Genomic DNA, 22,479 nt, shown 5'->3' with positions numbered 1-22,479 from the left:
GATTGTCACGTGACCTTTTATTTTACGAAGAGAAGTGCTATCTTATTAACAAAGATCTAAAAAAGTAAGAACTAAAAGCCCAAACCAAAAAATTAAACAACAGAGGATTTGCACCAAATCCACAATTTTTTTTTTTGGTTTGCTGTAGTAATTAAAATTTCGGGCCCTTTGTTTTTTTTTTGTTAATTTGGTTGCCCTCAAATGTGTGATTTTTTTGTCTTTTTCGCATTTAGCCTCTCCCTTGTTTGACTAACGTTGTAATTGCCACAAGACTTGAAAAAAAAAAAAAAGCTGAAGAAAGAGGAGAAGAAAAATCGCAGGTATGTCTGTAAAATTTATCTCTGTCTTCTATGTCTGTTTCTTTTACACAGAAATTGACGGACAAAGTTGAAAGCTTTTGTCTCTCTGCTTCGTTTCTTTTGTTTTGTTCATTTCGGGTAATAATATTAATACTTTGTGCTTCTTCTTCACTCGATTTTTTTTCTTTTTGAAATCCGAGACTTTTTGTTTTTAGTGTTCTTATTTTGATTTTGATTCTAGGGTTACTCTGAAATTTTCTTATTTTGTTACTTCCGTCTCTGTGTGTGTCTGTTGTTGGTTGATTAGTGGTTTGATTTTTTTGAGATGATTTGTAGTTAGGAGTCCCTGATTTAAGGGTTTAGAAATGGTTGCATGTTCGTTTGGATTACTGGATCTTATCTCCTTTTAAATCCCTAGTTTTTAGTTAGAAATGTGTATAATTTACACTTAATTTGTGAATGTTAATTAAGAAAAACCGAAAAAAATAGTTTTTTTTTTAGTGTTTGTGTTTGTGTTTGCTGTTTCAGTTAAAACTTCACATTTTTGATATTGTTTTAGTTTTGTGTGATGATGATCTCTCTTGTATTGTATCTTTTATTATTGTCTCAGAGGAATTACACTGAGAGCGTTTTATTAACTAACACTAGTTACTGCAAAATCGAAGCTTCTCAAAGAGATGGAGAAGGAAGGGCATGAGGAGAACAACCACACTGTCTCCGGAGATTTAATGGCGAAAAGGAAACGAGGTCGTCCGAGGAAACACCTGAGGCTAGAATCTAACGAGCGGTCTCCTCTTGTTACTCCTCCAGGGTTAAGCAGGACTCAGATTCGTCAGAGGCACGATGATGATGAAGCTATGGTTGGACAACAGATTACTGGCGTGATCGAGGCGACGTTTGATGCAGGGTTTTTGCTTTCGGTTAAGGTTGGAAATTCAGACAGCATGCTTAGAGGTGTGGTGTTCAAGCCTGGTCATTGTGATCCTGTATCGGTTGATAACGATGTTGCTCCTGATGTGCCAATGATAAGAAGGAACAGTGATGTGATGCATCATGACGGCTCAGCTAAACGAGGTCGGAAATCCAGATTCAGGGAGAAACGTGGTAGTGGTGTTAGAAACAGAGCATTGGTTCCAATTCAGCCAAAGAATCTCTTGGTTCCTGTCGTGCTTCAGCCTTCCCATCATCTACAGAATGGTGGTGGACGTGTCCCGATCCACCACAGTCCCATGCAGACCGAGACGGGGTCTCAAGCGAGTAACGGCAAGCCTTTTGAGACGCTGCTCACACAGGTGATGAATAAAGGTCAAGTCCATCACACGGCACAGTCCATTGAACCAGAGTCAGATGAGCAAGCTCTGTCTATTGAGCCATTGCAGGCGATACACCCGGTCCATCCAGTACATATGCCGAAACCCATGCCGTGTTACGGACGAGGCCAGATGACAGAACTCCTTCAGGTACTACTACCCAACCATACATATAATCATATCCCAAGTTTACATTTTTCTGTTTCTCTACAGTGATTCATGTTTGATTTGTCTTAGGCTGTGCAGGAAAATGTGAGAGAGACCCATTTTTCTCAAGGCCATTGATCTTCTGAAAGATTACTTCTTCTTGCAAGAGCTTAAAAAGTCTGATTCAATCTCATTGTAATCAGAAATAGGAAAAAAACAGAATCTAACTATTGTTAGCTTAAAGATGTCAGCAAAATTACCGTGATTCATCATATAAATTGCTCATTACTTCCTCTTTCAGTTTTCTTAAGCTAATAGTTGTATTTGTATATCATTGAGAAAACAAAAAATCCAAAACAATAGACGAATCTTTAATTTGTAAGTTCTAACTATGGATAAAAACCTTTTATATTATTATAGCCTTATTAAGCTGGGAGGTAAACAATAAGGTAAAGAAGAAAAAAACAGGACTTTCTATAGAAACTTTGTGCCATAGAAACCGTTGGGAACTGGAATTGGCATTGCTCTGTTAATCGGAAAAGGTGCCTGCATAACCGGAATATCAGTAGGCATGACTGTATAAGGCTGATGTCCACTGGCTGCAAATGGTTGGGGAGCGTATAGCTGTATTGGTTGACCAGTTGCGATTACACCTGTATTGCCAAAAATTGATTTCTTAAAATGAGAACAGACTCTTTGGTCTTAACATGAAACCATACTTCGACAGAGAAGAATGTTTTACTTTGATGCTTTGGATATTGGAGCTGTTGTGGAGAAAATAGAGGACGAGAGGGTGGATGTGGTTGAAGTGGTGCTCCTTGAACCAAATCCTTAGAAGAACATAAAAGGGAAGATGATTTGAGTTTCTTGTGTGCAGATAAGCCTAATGTAATTGTCTGTATTCACAAAATAACAATCATTTAAATTCTTACCTGAGCAATTGGTTGCATATACATAAGCTGTCCTGATCTCCCGACCATCATCTGGAATATACAATAGCAAAAGAGCCTTCAGAAACTCATACACTTAAAACTCAATTCCAATAAACAATTTTTCTATAACAGGAGTGAGAACACAGTGTTGTAAATGAAATACAACCTGAGGATTGGGATTTACAAGCATTGGTGTGGCTTGAACAGGATGGAACTGAGTGGTGAATCTATTTGGCTGTCCCCTATTAATACTAGGCGGTCCAACCATCTGCAGAAAAATGTAACAAATCATTGTTTAGAATCGAGTTATATCAATATCATCTCTTATGTGTGATGAAGATGATACTGTTTCATAATCTGATTATTGGCATTACAGCCATTTAATTACTTAGCACTAAACAAAGGTCGTAGATGAATATATGTCCCTCTAGACATGTTATATTTAAAGAGATAGAGAGAGCAAATAGTAGATAACTCAATTCTGGTTGAATACTTACATGTTGGGGAAAATGAGATCCACCACCAGTACTTCCAGGAGCCAGATTGGTGTATGGAACAAACTTGGGAGGTGAAGGTGCATGATGCAGGAAAGGGCTGATTCCAATTTCTTGTCGACCAGCTTCAGGAACTGGTAACATAGGAGTACTACTTGGCACATAACCCATATTTGCAACAACAGGCGTCATACCAGCATGAGTTGATGATGCAACACGTTTTGCAAGAGATGGAGAAAAAGTCTTTGCTCCCGGATTCAGCTTAAACTCCTGAATTTCAAAAAAGGAGTAAAACAAATAAAGTAAGATGGAATTATGCATGAGTCATCAACCCGCACAACCAAGAAACGAGCATTCCATACTAACTTGAGAATATAGTAGCAACTAGCAATATTCTGAAGGTGAGAGATCAATAAGAATTCTTTAATAACCTTAGCCTTTTTGTCAGGGTCTGTTGTCTGCGTAGGTTGTAACCTCTTTGTAGATGACACCAAAACCTGAGTCATTTCTGAGTGATCATCCGGAGTTGTGCTTTGTGAAATTTCAGTTGATGAAGGCCTTTCTGCAGCATCATGAAAACCATTACTAGAAAGGTCCGGCATAATTTTCTCTTGTTCTGTCGGTTTTACACGTTGAGACGTGTTGTCCACTGTCATTACAACACGTAGATAGTTGAGGATAGACATGTCAGGTAACATTTTAATTGTCGAAGGAAGCAAAAACGAATTCATCATGGTTACTTAATCAAAATACAAAGTCCTCCAAAAAAATGGAACTCACAGTTAATACTTGAGCTTCTGGCATCAACCTGCAGTAGGGAAATACAATAATAAGCAGCTGCTGAGCACTATTTTGAAAAACAGAATATATATTTAGATGCAATACTAACGTTATCCTTCTGATGAAGTACAGTATTTTGTTTACTATGCTGCAAAATGCGGGCTCCAGTCTGTCTGTCAGCAAAAGAATATACAAGAATGAGATAACATATGAAAACTCTAAAATGTGGTCAAACATAAAGTAACTAGTGCAGCACAGAACACAGAGAGGTTTACTGTAGTCAGAAAACTAGATTGCTAAGATTGAGACATACAAAGAAGTTTGTTTACATATTGCCAAAATCGAGACGGAGATAAAGATTTTAACTGGACACTAATTCTATACCAAAATAGTATACTGATGTACCATACCGTTGATGGCTCAGAGAGATGGGATGATGTTTGTTCTGCAAAAGAGGAAAATGGAAAAAGTATCAAGAGAGTGATGACTAAGAAAGGGAGTCACGCTGTAAAAGCAAAAGTAAACAACTTGACAAGAATCTTAATAGTGACTCTAGACAAGGCAACTACTTAAATGTCATCCGTTACAGAAACCGAACACCATGTGCATAATTCTACGTTCTACCAAATGGAGGCTGGTTACACTATCATCTTGTATGTTCCCACCACATGAGTAGAACTATTTAAATGAATTCCACAGTACAATCAATACAAAGCTACCTGTGCAATACCAACCTGATCTCTTCTCCCTGGCTCTTTTATGGCATCTGCGGTTCCATTTGGCTTCCCAGATGTCAAGGTTCTTGCTTTAGTCTCCAAACGATTATCAAGTTTGGCGGAATTTCTGTTTCAAAAGTTAAAGAGATTAACACATCTCCCATCTGGAAATTTACAAAGCCATAGAGTAAATAAAAACGAAACTAAAAGACAGAGCGTGCAAGGAGCAAAACAAGATTCATAAAGTGGTGATGCGTCCATAATCTTTAATCTTTTAACTTTTCTGTGTGAATATGAACTTATAGCAACTACATAGGTTACCTTCTACGATTAGTGCCCCTTCTGTTATTGCCAGCATTTATGGACTTATTATTTGCAATACAAGAACGAGGCTCGGAAGAAACTGCCACGGCTGAGACAACATTTTCACCCTCAATCTCGCCTGCAACATTTGACGAAAGCGAGACTCCCTATGAACAAAAAAAACAATAAGAAAATTCATAAATCTGTATTTGAAAGCAAACCTCCCTATAGAAGTAACAAATTAACATAGAAAACAAAAAGAACAAACCTCTGCAACAATTTGAACAATATTGGAAGACAAAATAACAAGTGTCTCCACAATCTTCCCACTTGCTACATTCGATTTGCTTCTTCCCTTCTTAGTAAGTCTCGCATTCTTCAAAACAATGCCTAAAACACACAGAATCCAAACCCAGTAAAAATTCATAAACAGACCAAAAATGCTAAACATATAACTACACAAAATCGAGTTGAATAATCACATTTAAGATTCACACTACCAATTAACTAAATAATCAAGTCTCTGGGATCGTCCAAACACAAATTCCGAATCAATTCAAAACACAGATTTCAAGAAAACAGAAAACACAAATTAGGAAATCAAAAACCCAGAAGGAAACGTACTGAATTGGTTGTCAAGAGAGATGGTGAAGAAAACCCCAGAAAAAACAGAGCCATCGTGGATATGGACATGGATTTGTAAGCCGATGATGCACATAGTAGAGATTAACAGAGCTTCGCTCATCGACGCTGACGAAGAAGGAGAAGAAGAGCGTGAGATCTCATCTTCCAGTTTCTTCGCGATTGCCATTATTCAAAATCTATTCGTTTCGAAATTTCTTTTGACACAAATTTGATCGGCAAAATCCGCACACAGACCGGTGGTGTATGTGTTGTGTATAATATAACTGTTATTGGGCCTAAATTAGTTTCGAAACAGTAAAATCCATTTGACTGTAAAAATTTATTAACTTATAAAAAGTTTATTAACTTATAATTAACTTATAAAATTTATTAATTTCTTTTGTTTTTTGGTATTGGAATAAAAGTTTTAATTTATTGAAAAAGTAATAAAATATTAAATTTTGAAAAGATTTGCTTATTCATATTTTTGAATTTTTTAGTTTAAAAATAAGTTTTGTTTGTAGTTCATTTTTTTTGAATTTTTTTATTTATAGTTCTTATACTTCTATAATTTAGATATTATTGTTTATATTTTTTTTTATGGAGATGTGCTGCACCAAGAATAATGCAAATTTACAACGCTACTAAAATCATATTTAACCAAAATTGGTAAATAAATTTATAATATAAAATTCTACTTTTTTTTAAAGTTTTTATTGTCTAACAGAGGACCGAGAACAACAACTCCAACCTAACTCTTTCCATCTCTAACTACAACTCCAAATGATTTATCATGATTTTAATGAGTTTGAGACAAATGAATAAAAATTATCTAACTATTATTGGCCTAAATGAGTTTTGTTTTAGTAGTATATAACTCCTATATAATTTGAAAATTAAAAAAAGGTCAACTATACATATAGTAAAACATTACATTTCATCATATCTTCTGATATAATTATGGTTAATGAGTTTTGTTTTAGTTATATTGCATATAATCCCTAAATAATTATAAGTACACAAAAAGGCTCACATATATATCTTAAGTACTCTTAAATGATATAATAAAAAACTTACATAGATACAAATAGTAAAACATTACATTTCCATTATATCTTCTGATATAATTATGGTTAATTAACAACTAACAACCTAAACAAATATAGTTAAATGATTTATTGATATATAATTTTAAAACTGTTTGACTTTCTTTTATTCAAAATTTCATTACATATTTCTCTAATTCTTTTAGTGCAATACACATTTTGTGTTATGATAACATTTTAATTATACGTTATAATTTTTTATATGCATTGTTAGTTCCAAATTTATTATAACATTCTCTTTTAACGCCATAATTTAATGTTGTAGGTAAAAAAATTTATATGGATAATTTATTTTTGTAAATTTCTATATGATAATTCATTTTTGTTAATTTATGGAATGCTAACTCATTCTCTTATTATAATTAAAAATTTTAGTCATTACTTCGAATTAAGAAATGTTATCTCAAGAGTGAATGCACCTAAACTCTTTAATTTTGCAACATGGTATCAAATTTTTGTACAAACTATGTGGTTTTATCAAAGCATATACAATTATTTTTTTTTGTTAAAGAAATTCTTTGTTTTCGAGTAATGGGAATCAAACCGTGTCGATATCCAACTATCAAAGTGCTCTTAACTAATTTTATTTGTTGGATCCAATATACTAAGCACACAACTAACCAAAAAAACAATCCAATGTATTGTTATTCTATATAATTATTAATTATGGGATAATCTCGAAAAGAGATAAATCAACTTAATATACAGTTTAAGAGTTTAGAGTAATCTTTTTGTCGTTATCGAATTAGATAAGAACTATAGCCTATTTTATGATTTTTCTTAAGAACTTAAAAAAATGTTTAACAGATTAGTTTCATTTTTCTTTGTTCGCTTGAATTGACATATGTGTACCGCCAGACCACATGTGTTTTACAATTACTGACTACATTTTTTTTTTTTTTTGTAAAAGTTACTTACTAATTTGATGCATAAACTAAGATCATATCAAATTCATCACTTTAGCCTTGAAAAACTTAATAAAAAAAAAAGGCAAAGACGCATAATGGTAATGTGTTCTGGAAAATGTCATACTGATTAGTGTTGAGATTTACACCATACTTAGCTCTCAAACTTGTTTAATTTTTAATACTTCCTGTGTTTCAAAATATAGGATATTTTAACTAAAACACAAAGATTAAGAAATATTTACTTTTAACAAGTTCAACCAATCAGAAACAATACTGCATAATATATAATACTAAACTAATCTAAAAGTTACATAGAAAATTGAATACATCTTATATTCTGAAATAAAAAACTTCTCTAAAACATCTTATATTTTGAAATGGAGGGTGTATAACTTAATGGAAAACATGTAATGAAAATGCCTATTTATTGGGCCTAAACTAGTCCTTATTGGGCCTAATTTTTTTTTAGTCGAAAAAAAAAAGTGACATCGTCATCGTTAAACCCTTGCATTGGCTGCAACAACGTCTTCTTCTTGTGATTCTCTGTCAAATCGTAAAACCCTAATTTTTTCATACCTCCCGCAAATTCGAGCTTTCTCAAATCGTTAGCTTTTACTTCTCTGGATCTCTAGTTTTGTGTCAAGATGGGAAGACCTAAGAAGACCAGGGGAATGAAGAAGGAGATGCGTCGCAATGAAGTCGAGGAGATCAATCTTCTGAACCAGTGGATCGAATCCCAGAAACCTGATTCAGGATCCAATCCACTTTCATTTGGTCCTCTTCCTAAAGACGCCAAGATCGGAAAGTTCGAAGACGGCAAAAACGGCACCGTATTCTCGCGTTACGCAGGCGTAAGGAAGTTTACTCAGTTGCCGATATCGGATAAAACGAAAAGAGGGTTGAAAGAGGCGAAGTACGCTGATATGACTGATGTACAGAGAGCTGCCATACCTCATGCTTTATGCGGAAGAGATATTCTCGGTGCTGCGCGAACTGGGTCGGGCAAAACTTTGGCTTTTGTTATTCCGGTGAGGCTTCGATTCAATTCTCTCTTGTTACTTTGTTCGTTAGATTGATTGAGCATTGGGTATTTTAAATTTTGGTTCTTTTTTTGCTTTTACTTGCTATTGCATTGGTGTGTGTTAATGGATGGGTTTGTTGTGTGTTGTAGATCTTGGAGAAGTTACATAGGGAGAGATGGAGTTCTGAAGATGGAGTTGGATGTATTATTATATCTCCAACAAGGGAATTGGCAGCTCAAACTTTCAATGTTTTGAATAAAGTAGGAAAGTTTCATAACTTCAGTGCGGGGCTCTTAATTGGTGGGCGCGAAGGAGTTGACGTTGAGAAGGAGAAAGTTAATGAGATTAATATTTTGGTATGTGCTCCTGGTAGGCTTCTTCAGCACATGGATGAGACCCCAAACTTCGATTGTTCACAGCTTCAGGTACTGTTTGACTCTATTTCTTCATGTTTTCACTCTACCTTACTTTAAAAGAAATGTTAGCTACATAATCTTAGGGGCATCTTGTGTTGTTAACTCTTATCTATAATCATTATGCTGCCACCAAGGAAAGTTGCAAATCAAGGATACTGTAGAACCACTACTAAACGGGCATCCCCTATCTTTATGTATGTTCGCTTTTGCTGCAGATTCTGATTTTAGATGAGGCCGACCGTGTCCTTGATTCTGCGTTTAAGGGGCAGTTGGATCCTATAATCTCACAGTTGCCTAAGCACAGGCAAACTTTGCTTTTCTCTGCAACCCAAACTAAGAAAGTCAAGGATCTAGCTAGACTCAGTTTGAGAGATCCTGAGTACATTAGTGTACATGAAGAGGCGGTTACAGCTACTCCAACTAGCTTGATGCAGACGGTCATGATTGTCCCAGTGGAAAAGAAATTAGACATGTTATGGAGCTTCATCAAAACTCATCTTAATTCCAGGATTCTTGTTTTTCTCTCCACCAAGAAACAGGTTAGATGATTTTACCTTTCTTCCTCTTTGAAAAATCCAACATGGAGATAGTTTTGTTCACTTTCATTCTGCTACTTCTTTTCTATCTTGAGATTGATAAAGGAATCATTATTTTGGGCAGGTCAAATTTGTTTATGAAGCATTCAGCAAGCTCCAGCCTGGAATACCTTTGAAGTGCCTTCATGGAAAAATGAGTCAGGAGAAAAGGATGGGAGTGTACTCGGAGTTCATTGTGAGACAGTCAGTTCTGTTTTGTACTGATGTTCTTGCTAGAGGACTTGATTTTGAGAAGGCTGTGGACTGGGTTGTTCAGGTATGAATCCACACATTCAGAATTACATACAATACTCTATGGTCTTGTCGGGCTGAAGTGTGATGTCATCATATTTATTTTATAGATGGATTGTCCTGAAGATGTAGCTTCTTATATTCACCGAGTTGGGCGTACAGCTCGTTTCTATACTCAAGGGAAGTCGCTCCTCTTTCTGACACCTTCGGAAGAAAAAATGATTGAGAGATTACAAGAAGCTAGAGTGCCTGTAAAACTCATCAAGGTTAGTAAATACCTCACTTTCGTTGAGTCTCGACTGTCTGATGTTGAAAATCATTTGACTTAAATAAAATTGTTCACGCAGGCAAACAACGAAAAGTTGCAAGAGGTTTCTAGGCGGTTGGCTGCTTTATTAGTCAAGCACCCCGAACTTCAAGGTGTTGCTCAGAGAGCCTTCATCACATATCTGAGGTCCATCCACAAAAGAAAAGATAAAGAGATTTTTGATGTGTCGAAGCTGTCGATTGAAAACTTTTCTGCTTCACTTGGTCTGCCAATGACTCCCAAAATCCGATTCACAAACCTAAAAACGAAGAAAAAGGGGGTCTTTGAGAGTTCTATCGCTATGGAGGAGCCTGAGTATGCACAAGAATGTGAAGCACCTCCGGTTGTAGAAAAAGATCTTCTGGGTGATTATTTAGATGAAGAGGATTTCGCTCTCAAGCCACATGGAGAGGGCAAGGAAGTAGAAAAATCAACCAAGGAAGAAGTTCTCATGTATGGTTTTGAAATTCCATTAACTATTTTTTTCCTTACCAGTCTTATCATGGTAATTTATGTGTATAAATTTCCTTTGAATTTATAGGCCAGGAACTCGGGTTTTGAAAAACAAGAAGCTGAAGATCAATCTACACAGACCATTTGGGTCAAGGGTTGTGCTTGATGAGGAAGGCAATTCGTTGGCTCCCTTAGCAAGTGTAGCTGGTGCAACAGGGACTGACATGGCCCTTGATGAAGGTAAAGGAACATGGACCTTAAGTTACATCAAATCCCTATTATTCTGTTCCCACAAACTAGCAATGTGTCAGTATTTACAATGCAGATGGTTCTTGATTTTTGCAGAGAAAAGGAAGGAATTCTATAAGAAAGTGGGAGCGGAAATGAGGAAAGCCGACGCTGAGGACAAGAAAGTTGAGAGGGAAAAGAGGAGGGAAAAGAGAATGAAACAGAAGATTAAGAGGAAGAGAGGAGCCATGGAGGAGGATGAAGAAGATGACGAAGAAGAAGAAGAAGAAGGCCATGATGGTTCTGGATCATCAGAAGAAGAAACAGGAAGAAATCACAAAAGAGCCAAGAAAATCGTCTCTGACAATGAAGAAAAGGAAGGAGGAAAAATCAACACAGATTCTATCTCCGTAGCTGAGCTTGAAGAAATAGCACTCAAACTGATAACTCAATCATGAGATCTCTCAAAAGACATATTTTAAGCTTCTTCCTTTGTACACCGAGAGTAATTGTGTAGTTTATCAATTGTGGGAAAATTTTGTGGTTTGTTTTCCACTCTTGCTTTTCTGTCTACTATGAAGAAAAATGATTTGCATTTTAGCCTTTTTATCTGTGTTGGGAAGAAAATAATTTAATTCCTTTCATAAAATTCTCATATTATATATGCTTGATGTCGCTTTTGACTGTAATCTGATAAATTCTCAAATAGTTTATACTATTTACTCTATTTTCTATCAGACCTTTTTGTTTACTCCGGTAGTCATATTGAATTTGGAGTGCACATTTATAAAGGTGGTTTGTCACACTAGCAAATGGTAATCCGATCGTTGTTGGATAATATTTTTAAGAAACAGAATAAGTTTCAACATTCAGCAAACATTATGTTCATAGCAAACTCATTTGCAAAACAAAATTCACATCAAATATAAAAAAAGGGCACTCTTAGTCTATGTCCTAAAAAGACTCATGTTTGTTCCAAGACATTGGTAGATAAGGCCGATGTTCATCTTTCACTGCATTAAAAAAACGAAAATGATAAGGAACTTTTTCACATTTGGTAAATCTCAACAAAAATATTAAGTCGTTTAGTGTTGTTGATTTACCTGTCGTTGCTGCTGATAGTTGCCATAGCCAGAGTAACCACCACCATAGTACGCATTAGGATCCTGAGTTGGTTGAGGTGCATAACCATAAGCTTCGTAGCCGCCCTGTTGCTGTGGAGGGTATCCTCCATAGTATCCACCACCGTTCCATTGGGCTTGATCAGGCTGTGATAACAAAAATTATAAGTTATGATTTTGCTCATAATTACTATCAAGTTTTACAAGTAGAGATTTGAGAAATTGAGAATGCAAGATTAAAAAGGTACCAAACCAACCTGCTTGTTAGGAGTACGTCCCCACGAAAGACGGATGCTTTGTCCACCTAATTGTGTTCCATTCAACACCGAAAGTGCATGCTCTGCAGACGCCCTGAAGCACAACAGAGAGTTTAAGTATGTACGAAAAGAACTAAATGGGTTTGTATAGTGAATAGATGATATGATGTTTTATACCTGTTAGCAAATTGAACGAATCCACAACGTTTTCCTGGAGGTATTTTCACATGAATTAGTTCCCCAAACTGACCGAAAATGGACTTCAACTCATCGTCTGTAACGTTAGTATCCAGACCTCCAACAAAAACCTAAAAGTACAACACATTAGACTTATAGTCTAGCAAAAATATCAAACAAGAGATTTTGGAGGAAAGCAAAAGAAAACTAACTACATACTGTTGTGTTATTTGGATCGCTATCTCCAGGATTTCCTCCTGGAGTGTTTTGATACATAGCTGCAAATAAAAAGATGGGTGAACTCAAGAAGGGCTTAAAAATTCAATTGATATAGAATAAAACTCGACATGGTAAAACAGCTACAAGGAAACTAAATTGCAGAACAACAGAAGCTCACTTAAAAACGTTTGCAAAAAATATTCACATCAAAAGCTAAGAAGATATCAGCAACAATCCAAACAACATACAGTTCAAAAATGATCAGGAGAATCTGACAGTAAGTGCCAGTGGGAGTTCAACACCCAAGCAAATAACTGGAGCAAAAAATTTCACCTACATCCATAGTAATCAACTATGGCTTGGCCAAGGTTTAATAGAATAGATCTAGAGAGGAAAACTATTACGAAAATACTTGTAAAAGTGGGAAAACATTATGAAAAGACAGAAAAAGACTTGCAAAAGTCTACTTAGAGAAGAAGTATTAACTTCAACGTAAGACTCAAAATTAAAGAAGGAAAAAATGAGCTACGGAATATGAAAATAATTAATTTGAAGGTAAAAGCCTCAAAATAAAATACTTCTAAGTGATAAGTAAGGAAGTGGAAAGTAATTTGAAACTGTAGGCTAATAACAGCCACTTGTATGGAACTTCTTCTGATAACATAACCAACTGACCTAAATGAGGCCACGCAATAAGGTGGTATCATTTTCGGCTGAAATCAGTTCCAGGCTCCCCCCAAAGAGAGCCACTTGTTCTCCTGCTTTAAGACAACATGAGCTGATTTTTATAAGTGTTTGGATGCTTTACAATATCAGAATCCATTTTAAGTGTAGAAAGGCGAAAACTAAAAGGAAACAAACAGATAAATTCTCTTAATCCTTCAGCACCAACTGAGAGAATAAGCTTGACTAATCAGAAAGAAATACATCAACCAAAAAAGACACTCAATTACAATGCTCAACAAAGAAGGTTAAAACACAAGCAATCTTCAAATCACCATTCAACATACTCAAGGCACACAATTCCTATATATAAAACATACCTGGTTGCATCGGAAGAGGATTCTTATTGGCAGCCGGACCAATACGCATAGGCCTGGTGGAGCAGTATTGACCATTCATCTCGGTCATGGCACGCATCTGCTCAGTTTCGTCCCCAAACCTGACAAAACCATAGCCCTTGGACCTTCCAGTGGTTCTGTCCATGACAACTTTTGCCCCCTTGATAGACACATACACACTCTTAAACGTATCCGTGAGCATTTGGTCAGTGACTTCAGGTCCAAGATCGCCTACGAAAATAGTGTGGTCAGCACCTTCAGTCTGTCGTCTCTCTCCAGCACCAGCCTGAGCCCAGTTGAGCCTAAACGTCTGTTCGCCGCTCGGCATTTGAGCACCATTGTAAGTTTGCAAAAACCTCTCAGCTACAGAACGGTTGACAAACTCAATGAATCCATAACCTTCAGATTGTCGGGTCAGCTTATTACGAATGACTTTAGCTGATACAGCCTGCAACCACAAACCAAAACACCAAACCATCACTAACCTAAACCCTAATCGATAAACAATACTTTTCAATCTTTCTACATAATTAAATAAAAGACTTCAACTTGTAACAAAATTACCTCTCCAGATTGACCGAAGATGCTCATAATGTAGCTCTCGTCCATCCATTGCTGCAAATCTCCAATCCATAAGGACTTGACCTCTGGATTCTGAGATCCAGCTCCGTACTGCTGCTGTTGACCTAGTGCCGGCGCCGACTGCCTCTGCTGCTGTAGCTGTTGTTGCTGTTGTTGCATCATCATCCACAACTGCTGCTGTCCCGTTTGTTGTCCTGCTCCGGCGGCGTTTGACGGTGGTTGATGCATCACTAACGACGGACAAAAAAAAACCTAACTATTTGCTACGGGGAAGAGAAATGAAAAAGAAAGGACGTTATAAGCCTCAAGTCTCGCTTCCTTTATAGTTGTAATTGTATCATAGTGTGGGCTTTTTCTTAGAGGCCCAAAATTTTAACTTTAAACTCAGCCCATTAGTTATTGACCGGTTAGGTTCTGAACCGGCGATAAAGAGTAATTGTCTAATTGAACATGTTTGGTGTTCTAAAGGTAAAATTGATACTACTGTACTATAAAAAGTTAAAGCTTTAAAGGAATAATTAGTTTAGTCAATTTCATAAACAACAACGTTTGGACTGGTCCGATGTTAGTCTAAGTTAAAGTCAATTATACCAATACGCATAGTTCTTGATTAAGATTTTGTTGTATTGATGAAGAAGTTTTTTGGTCTACAGTTGCAGTTGCGTAGGTCACATGATCATACTTCTGGATCAATGTTTGTAACAACCTCTTCTTCACCCTTCCTCTTCCCTCTCCAGAGTATGATCTGCTCATCTTTGAACAATATGGGAACACATGGAACCAACTCCTGCAATTTTGTTCACAACATTAAAGATCAATCATAAAGAATCTCACAAGGCAAGCAAAAAAAAAAAACCATTCAGAGTTATATTATACCTTTAGCTTCACACCGATTCGTTTGCAGTCACTCATCCCAACATGAGTGCAATCTAGTCTCACAATCTCTTCTGTTTCGAATTCCTCTCTCACTCTTCCCACGACATTAACATAGACACCATTCCTAGCTGCATCAACAACATTAAGCCAATGAAATTGAGGAAAGACCAGAACAAATGACCAAGGAGTTTGCAACGGGTGTAACTAGTTACTAAGTTTCATTAGGGCAGGAGAATGAAGCCCGCGATTTCTCATCTCTTTGGTTTCTTCAAATGTCAACCCATCTGCTACATTCTTTACAAGTCTTGGGTATATCGGTGGATAAGGCTTCCACAACATGAGTGGTATGATGGGACGATTCTTAGTTACATAGTTCCTTCCTCGATACAAAACTAGAATGTTTATGTGTCTGTATACAACCTTTCCACCAGATTTTTCCTGTCAAGAAACACAACTATAGTAAGATGAGGACGAGCACTTACTATCTAATAACAGAGACAATCTAATAACAGACACCTCGAGGTGAAAACATATGTTGTCCATGTCAAGAGTAGGTACTCCTAAGCATTTGATCCTCACTGCCTCAGCTTTCTTCCAATGGTTATGAATGTCATCTATCATATTGTGTGTCACACCACCTTTCCCTAACAAATGATACCAATCATAAACCAGTTTGATTGAAGGAAGCTTTAGAGGACACCAATCACATATGTTTCAAAGCTCAATTCTTAAAAACTTGATTTATATCACAAAATGAGGAAACATGAATTCATAATTCTCACCAAGATCACAAAGTCCCAAAGAAACAATGAAGAAAGCTCTAAACTTTGAAGTTTATACGATGAACCAAAGCTAAAAGATTAAAAAGTGTACCGAGATTGATCTGCCGTGAACAATCATTATGCCGATACCGTTCAACAAGTTCCGTAACTTCCTCATCTGTCAAAGGCTCGCCGAGAACTCTTTCCCTCTCTTCCGCCCATTGGCTCTGATCAATCCCCGGCGAAGCCAATGCGGAAGTCCCTGTCCATTTCCGGTCCAATCGACCCGGTCCAAACGGAGAAAACCGTTTCGGTTCACGGAATCCAATTGGTTCAATTTCCGGGTTTGTTTCTGAATACGAATACCTAAAATCGAAAGGGAGGTCTGAAATCACCGGAATCTTCGTTTTATTTACCAGCTCCGACGACTGATCCTGCTTCGTTTCCTTCTTCTTCTTCTTCTTCTTCTTCTCTGAAGAAGGTTTAGTGGGTTTTGAGAGAGGTGAAAATGGTGGATCATAGTTATCTGTAGATACAAATCGAGCTCGGAGATGACCCAACAACAAAAACGAATCCTTTGGCTCTTTTGCTAGCGTTAAGCTTCTGCTGCGAATTGAAAACATTCAGAAACGAAACACTCTGAGCTCCTCGTAGGGTTTAATTGTGAAGCTACCAAAAGTTTTACTGAACAAGTATAATTTCTTAATTTACATCTTGGTCCATAACTATGAAAGTTTCCTGCTTCATACCCGCAATACTTATATTTCTATTATTCACCCAATTCAAAAAATGACACCAATTTTAGCATAATTGTTCAGCGGTCATGTTACAACAGCAAAAGTCATTTTGCCTTTTCAGATGATCTTATTAAAGTTCTCATCTTTACATCTTCTTTGATCTTCAACCATGGATTCAAAAACATTCAACATATTATCTAAACCTTCAGGATCTTCTCCCATCTCCTTCATCGCGTATACAATACTCTCTATTGTAGACAAACATCCCGCTCTTGGCTGCCGCCGAACTTCTTTGTATAAACTTGTACCTTCGATCTCCAGTTTCACATGGCAACATAAAATCTTAAGCCATGGATTTTCAAGGTATATTCTTCTTGCCTTTGACCATGTCCCATCAAGAACAATCAGATTCTTTAGCTTCAACTCTTCTTCTTTCTCTTTTAGATCATTGATCTTCACCGATTCTTCGCTCGGGAACAACAATGCTGATCCAGGAGGAACCTCGAGCTCGAATTCTCGCTTCCCTTCTGAAAACTTTGTTACCACAAACCCTTTTGCCAAGACATCCATGGCCGCAGGAGAAGCCAGTATATGATCAAAACTAGGATTCTCTACACTGGTTTCGAGCATCAAAGAGTGTGAGATATTGCTGATGACACCATGTTTCTTCATACACATTCTTATCAAATCTTCTGATACACTTCCTTCACAAGAACCTATCTTTTGATCTGTAACCCGTAAATCCCGACTAGAACTTTCACCTGAATGCTGAGAAAGCTTCAAACTTTCAGCAAATCCCAACCTACCATTGTTCTCAAATTCTAAATTCTCCACACTGCCACTACCTAACTTAGAGCTACCATCAAGCTCCAAAGAAGCTCCATTCTCTACCCTATAACCAGAATCCGAACAATTCGTGTCAATCTTGCAGCAACCCGATCCAATAACCCTGATTACGAACTCTGCCTCATCATGAACATCGAAAACAGTGGTCACACTAACATTCTTAAGCCCTAATCTAGCGATTCTAGCTGAATTAAGGGCGTGTTTTCTCTCGAGACTATGCTGAAGAATAGTAACACTCACCTCATTATCGAAACATGGAACTCGCATCTTCTTGCAGAGGCAAAGCTGGCTTGGTTTATCGCAGGAAGGGCAAGTGGATCGCTTTGACCCCATTTTTAGGGTTTTTGTTGAAACCCTCACACCGTGACACCGTATACAATCGGCGAAGTTATCTCGAGACAGGATCAGCTGAGTTCGGGCCACGACATGGCCCATCATCTGTCCTGATAACATCACGCACATTTTAGGAATCTAAAAGCTTTCAAGCTACGACGAAGATGAGCTAACTAAACCGGAAGAGACATATAAACCAAATTAAACCGGAAGAAGACTACGTTACAATTGAAATTAAGTTTTAGATTGATGAAACCAAAAGCAAATCGTTTCTGGAGCCGCCGCAACGGAACACTGAAGTGATGTGTAATTGAAAAGCTTAAACCGAAAACACCAATGAGTATGTTGAAGCTTTCAAAAGATCGAAACTTTTTAATTTCTATTGCTGTGTATCACTGGATTATAATATCCAAACAGTTACGTGATGAGCAGAGCAGATGCTACAAACCTGAATGATATATACAAACAGATAAAGTAATTGTTGAGTTTTCCAACGGGGATTACATTAACTTTTACCTAAAATCAAACAAACATCTGAGGGAGATAAGAGTTGAATTCTAGCAGTTATCTGGTCTATTGTATTTTGGAGGCAGAGTTGGACATTGTTCGTTCATGTGCGAGTATGGTTCCATGGTGTTGTAACCAGGAAGTTCCATCCTGTATTTCCCAAGTATCTGACAGTAAGGAAGCTTCACATTGTCATTGTCATTGCACCATGTAGGAAGGCGACTTGCATTGTTCTCGAAAAAGTTTAGCATGTAAGCATCTTTGATCTGCAGATTGAAGAAGAGAGAAATAGAAGACCACGGTCACAAGAGTTTTGAAATTGGGAATGGAAACAGAGACTGTGTGTATTGATGATTGGTTCTTACCGTGAATTCTGTGACTTGAATAGAACTAGCAAGTGGACCGAACAGACCAGCTTCTTTGTATATTTCGAGAATGAAAGCTATGCAAGAGGTTGATTTACCATCGCTGTATATCCAATCGTCTTGTTCGGGAACTGCCAGTAATCTGTCAAATGAGGATCCGCGCTTCTCTACTTCCACCAGTACATCAGAAAGATCAAGTCCCTGCAATTTAGACCATGTTAAATAAGAAGAGAAAGGAGAAGGGCCGGGAAAAGGAAAAACAAATTATAATAGCAGAGAAAAATGGAGTATCAATATTAAGACCATCTCAAATGAGGACAAGCACTAAGTAAACATACCTATGAATTATGAAGATGTTTAGAATTCAGAATGATTATAACAATCGAACTAAAAAAGGCTTTTTATTGATCAAGAAGTAAGAGATCGAAAGGTATATATAGGACTGGGTATATAAAAACAAGCACAAAGTTTAATACCTCTGTTCCTAGTCGTTTGTTCAAGGCTTCATTCCACATGTTAGCAGCATAATCAGGCTGCATTTTGCTCCAAACAGTCATGAAAGATGCAACCTATAAGAAAAGCTCAAATATAATCCAATTAGAAAAGTGTACTCATTCATCCAGACCAAAATTGTAAGAAGGGAAAAAAGAAAACCATACAAGATGAGCATCTAGAGGAGGCGGGTAGTTTTCACTAATGGTATCGATCCAGCTAAAGATCAAGTTGTGATAACCATATGGTTTACCCTCCATGCTGCGAGCAAATTTCCAGGCAGCAGCAACGTCAAATTTGGCTCTAACATCAGGATGCAAAGGTAGCAATGCAATCTGAGGGTTCGAGTCATCCTTTGTTTGTTCAAATTCCCACCATTCCTCCCATGGTAATATCGCTATAACATCTTCTCCCTGTGACCAAAAGCGAAACCTTCAACAAAAGAAATCTTGTTGTACTTAAAACTTAACCTTAAGGCAGCACTCTGAAGTATTGTTACCTCTTCATTTTCATTTCCGGACTCACCAATCCATAGTTTTCCTTCAGAGTCTCTCAAGCAAACAGCGGAATGACCAGCATATGCCCCACTCACCCATTTCTCAAGAGTCTCAAAACCACCCCATCTCCCACGGATCTTTGAAATAGCTAAGAGATCACCTGACTGGATCTGATCAGTAGTAACATTCGTAACCCATGGTTCAGGGCGAGTTTCAAAATTAGCTCCCATATGTTTCTCAAGAAACGCAAGGTTAGCGCTTTCCCCCCAACCGGTATTAGTAAAGAGAGGGAAAACATCCCACAGTGCTTGAAGTGTTCCTAACATCCCTGCGTGCATAAGGAATATCGAAACTCCTTTGTTCTTAACCTGATCCAATATCGAAACCCAAAACACATCAACCAAACTGCATAGATATAAAATCCTTACATCAAAGAAACCAAAAGAGATATGGCAAAACAGAATTCAAAACAAAAACTTACATATTCATACTCAGCTTTGCCATCCCACTCCGGAAACTCCACAGTATGATGTCGAGAAATGAAGTACCAAGTCCATGTCACACGATACGGAGTTGCAAATACATAAAGATCCATACATGTCCAACTATGCGCCTTATCCGCCTTCATTAACACCAACAAAATCAAATTCAGAATTCTGTCTATTAAAACTAGCTTTTCATCCACTGCCAAAGTAAGAAACTACAGAACTAACACACATTACCATATTCGAAAATGGTTTCATACACAAATCAATTACTCCAAATGAAAGCCTCCAAGATAAGAATCTCACAAAAAAAAAAAAAAAAAAAAAAAAAAAAAAAAAAAAAAATCCAAACTTGAAGATCAGATACAACCCCAAATCTTCTCCTAAATTCCCGGATTCAAAAAACCCTAACATCCCTAGAGACTTAACGGTCAACACAATTGCAGATTCTAAAAAAGTCAAAATTGGAAAGGGCCCATATCACACAAGAAGCAAACAAAACGATCACAGTTCACCAAAAGGAAACAAAATCGATTATGAATTAACTTCAATTTCAAAAAAAATTCAAAACCTTAATGTGAAGCGTGCCACCACCAAACTCGCTACCAGACTTGTTATGGAACTCCAAGGTAGCCGTGTTCTCAAAGAAACAAGCACCTTTCCACTGAACGGAATCGTTCCCTGAACTCGCTGTTCCGATGAAAGTAGGAAGCAGATCAGCGGCTCCATATAGAGAGTTTAGAATCGGCCACGAGACTTGTCTGGGCAAATGCGGAAGCAGATCGCGTGGATGAAACGGCGATTTCACCGATTCAGCGGTTGATACAATTAGAAACAGTAGGACGAAGATGGTTGTGAACAGAGACGGAAGCGAAGAAGACGATGAGGGAGATGAAGACGCCATGTTTCGTTATTTTTGGGTTCCTAGTCTCTCCACGATACTATAAAATCAAATTTATTTATATTAAGAAACAACAAAACAAAACAAAACAAATCTAAAAAAATAAAAGTAAATAACTTCCGTATAAAAGTGGCAACTGGCAAGTTTAATTATTTTGGATTTAAATTTACTATTACTAATTATAAAACCTTATCACAAAATTTTGCTAACAAAAGGGAATTAATCTCATAAACAGTTAAAGTAAAAATTTCTTTTTTTTTCTTTAAGAAAATATGTTCAAAACTTAAAATAATATTATGAATATGTATATGTGATTACTACTTGATTTTATTTTATTGTCTTTTTGGTGTCTCTAAGTTTAGTTTTCTAATTACAAAGAAATCAGTTTGCATGTACACGATATCATAACTCACCCATCACAGTTAATATCACATCATCCAAATATGTTCATAATGTATAAATCAGACTATCAACGAGGTTTGCATGATCTTACAACACGTTGTACATAGATTCACGATAGAGGGATTTAGCGTACACCGCAACATACAAAAATCAACCAGAATATGACATCCCATTCCAACCCAATCCCTCGATGTCATCATCTCATTACGTTGCGTTATCGTTGGTATAACGTGTACATACTTGAAGTATGTATGTTTCAATGGCGTCTAAATTTAGAAGGCAAGGCACGTCGCCGTTTCTTCCACTATAAATATACTCCCAAAATATTAAAAATTATTACAAGACAAAAAGCGAATTGTCAAAGCAAACAAATCAAATCTTCCATTAACGTTTGTGTAGCCTTGAAACGTTTTTGTTTATGTACATAGTCCGACATGACATGATGACAAATTAGAAACTTCGTAGGTTTCTTAGTTCCCTTTTAGATTGCCAAATCAAATTATATACGAATAAGATTTGTATCTTCATGTATATAATTCCATTGATGACGAAACAGGAGTTGGTATCATTTACGTATCAGCTCCAATCTCCATGATGCATAAACATAAGAAACAATTAATACACGGGAACCAGTACTGACGTTTGCCATCTTTATGACCATCATCGATCATTGCAAGATCCTCCTGGCCCTGGGATAAAGTGTTAAAACAGGAGTTTTAGTACCAAAAATTTGAAATTCTCAACCCAATTCCTAGCAATTCATCCCAGAAACCTTTGTTTGAAACTAGAGGATCACCTCCAACTTTAGCACACAAGAACTGAAATTTATTTTATGTTGACAAATAATGATGTTAAATTTATTTTATGTAAAAGAATATATGAAAATATCAGAGTGGCGCAGCGGAAGCGTGGTGGGCCCATAACCCACAGGTCCCAGGATCGAAACCTGGCTCTGATAAGTTTTTGATTTTTTTTTTGTTTCTTTTCC

General features: G+C 36.9%; 7 protein-coding genes and 1 non-coding gene across 20 annotated transcripts; 3 read left to right on the top strand and 5 right to left on the bottom strand.

Moving 5' to 3' along the window:
- The first annotated feature begins 11 nt into the window (after positions 1–11).
- On the top strand, positions 12–2,051 carry LOC104726021 (protein METABOLIC NETWORK MODULATOR 1). 8 transcript variants are annotated; one of them, XM_010444774.3, is made up of 3 exons: positions 12–320; positions 910–1,759; positions 1,847–2,051. In XM_010444774.3, the coding sequence occupies exons 2-3, from the start codon at positions 977–979 to the stop codon at positions 1,892–1,894; spliced, it is 831 nt and encodes a 276-aa protein (XP_010443076.1). In that variant the 5' UTR covers positions 12–320; positions 910–976; the 3' UTR covers positions 1,895–2,051. The 8 variants fall into 8 exon arrangements, with proteins under 8 accessions (XP_010443076.1, XP_087328045.1, XP_010443074.2 ...); XM_087471919.1 differs by having other exon boundaries at positions 67–320; positions 1,856–2,051; XM_010444772.3 differs by having other exon boundaries at positions 126–320; positions 965–1,759.
- A 6-nt stretch (positions 2,052–2,057) lies between these two features.
- LOC104726023 (uncharacterized) lies at positions 2,058–5,878 on the bottom strand. 3 transcript variants are annotated; one of them, XM_010444780.3, is made up of 13 exons: positions 5,606–5,878; positions 5,250–5,371; positions 5,000–5,148; positions 4,697–4,805; positions 4,373–4,407; positions 4,072–4,135; positions 3,963–3,990; positions 3,614–3,831; positions 3,186–3,452; positions 2,855–2,956; positions 2,689–2,739; positions 2,499–2,586; positions 2,058–2,409 (listed from the first exon to the last, which is right to left on the bottom strand). In XM_010444780.3, exons 1-13 carry the CDS (start codon positions 5,790–5,792, stop codon positions 2,231–2,233), a joined length of 1,599 nt encoding a protein of 532 aa, XP_010443082.2. In that variant the 5' UTR covers positions 5,793–5,878; the 3' UTR covers positions 2,058–2,230. The 3 variants fall into 3 exon arrangements, with proteins under 3 accessions (XP_010443082.2, XP_010443081.2, XP_087328044.1); XM_010444779.3 differs by having other exon boundaries at positions 4,682–4,805; positions 5,606–5,876; XM_087471918.1 differs by having other exon boundaries at positions 4,072–4,131; positions 5,606–5,861.
- A 2,191-nt stretch (positions 5,879–8,069) lies between these two features.
- Positions 8,070–11,521, top strand: LOC104726020 (DEAD-box ATP-dependent RNA helicase 32). Its single transcript, XM_010444771.3, has 8 exons — positions 8,070–8,647; positions 8,791–9,066; positions 9,273–9,596; positions 9,718–9,909; positions 9,995–10,150; positions 10,232–10,644; positions 10,733–10,884; positions 10,990–11,521. Exons 1-8 carry the CDS (start codon positions 8,264–8,266, stop codon positions 11,328–11,330), a joined length of 2,238 nt encoding a protein of 745 aa, XP_010443073.1. The 5' UTR covers positions 8,070–8,263; the 3' UTR covers positions 11,331–11,521.
- A 164-nt stretch (positions 11,522–11,685) lies between these two features.
- On the bottom strand, positions 11,686–14,602 carry LOC104726019 (polyadenylate-binding protein RBP45A). Of its 3 annotated transcripts, XR_015571164.1 has the most exons (8): positions 14,272–14,583; positions 13,690–14,155; positions 13,322–13,404; positions 12,647–12,705; positions 12,428–12,558; positions 12,251–12,344; positions 11,976–12,140; positions 11,686–11,885 (listed from the first exon to the last, which is right to left on the bottom strand). XR_015571164.1 is itself a non-coding variant. In XM_010444770.3 (7 exons), exons 1-7 carry the CDS (start codon positions 14,515–14,517, stop codon positions 11,883–11,885), a joined length of 1,164 nt encoding a protein of 387 aa, XP_010443072.2. In that variant the 5' UTR covers positions 14,518–14,602; the 3' UTR covers positions 11,686–11,882. The 3 variants fall into 3 exon arrangements, 2 of the variants coding, with proteins under 2 accessions (XP_010443072.2, XP_087328034.1); XM_010444770.3 differs by lacking the exon at positions 13,322–13,404 and having other exon boundaries at positions 14,272–14,602; XM_087471908.1 differs by lacking the exon at positions 14,272–14,583 and having other exon boundaries at positions 13,690–13,738.
- Positions 14,603–14,794: 192 nt separating this feature from the next.
- Positions 14,795–16,591, bottom strand: LOC104726017 (CRS2-associated factor 2, mitochondrial). 2 transcript variants are annotated; one of them, XM_010444767.3, is made up of 5 exons: positions 16,039–16,591; positions 15,682–15,809; positions 15,378–15,603; positions 15,166–15,293; positions 14,795–15,076 (listed from the first exon to the last, which is right to left on the bottom strand). In XM_010444767.3, the coding sequence occupies exons 1-5, from the start codon at positions 16,547–16,549 to the stop codon at positions 14,966–14,968; spliced, it is 1,104 nt and encodes a 367-aa protein (XP_010443069.1). In that variant the 5' UTR covers positions 16,550–16,591; the 3' UTR covers positions 14,795–14,965. The 2 variants fall into 2 exon arrangements, with proteins under 2 accessions (XP_010443069.1, XP_087330728.1); XM_087474602.1 differs by having other exon boundaries at positions 15,682–15,803; positions 16,039–16,549.
- Positions 16,592–16,672: 81 nt separating this feature from the next.
- LOC104726018 (uncharacterized) lies at positions 16,673–17,971 on the bottom strand. The gene has a single exon (XM_010444769.3). The coding sequence runs from the start codon at positions 17,969–17,971 to the stop codon at positions 16,781–16,783; it is 1,191 nt and encodes a 396-aa protein (XP_010443071.2). The 3' UTR covers positions 16,673–16,780.
- Positions 17,972–18,202: 231 nt separating this feature from the next.
- Positions 18,203–21,463, bottom strand: LOC104728896 (uncharacterized). Its single transcript, XM_087474601.1, has 7 exons — positions 20,760–21,463; positions 20,185–20,325; positions 19,706–20,071; positions 19,374–19,619; positions 19,191–19,283; positions 18,715–18,915; positions 18,203–18,615 (listed from the first exon to the last, which is right to left on the bottom strand). The coding sequence occupies exons 1-7, from the start codon at positions 21,090–21,092 to the stop codon at positions 18,400–18,402; spliced, it is 1,596 nt and encodes a 531-aa protein (XP_087330727.1). The 5' UTR covers positions 21,093–21,463; the 3' UTR covers positions 18,203–18,399.
- Positions 21,464–22,377: 914 nt separating this feature from the next.
- On the top strand, positions 22,378–22,449 carry TRNAM-CAU (transfer RNA methionine (anticodon CAU)). The gene has a single exon. It is a non-coding gene; the product is annotated as a tRNA-Met (tRNA).
- The last annotated feature ends 30 nt before the right edge of the window (positions 22,450–22,479 follow it).

Source organism: Camelina sativa, chromosome 11 (genome assembly GCF_030686135.1).
Source record: "Camelina sativa cultivar CO46 ecotype springtype chromosome 11, ASM3068613v1".
Classification (NCBI taxonomy): domain Eukaryota; kingdom Viridiplantae; phylum Streptophyta; class Magnoliopsida; order Brassicales; family Brassicaceae; genus Camelina; species Camelina sativa.
Note: the sequence above shows the minus strand (reverse complement) of the source record. Positions and strands in the feature narration are given on the sequence as shown.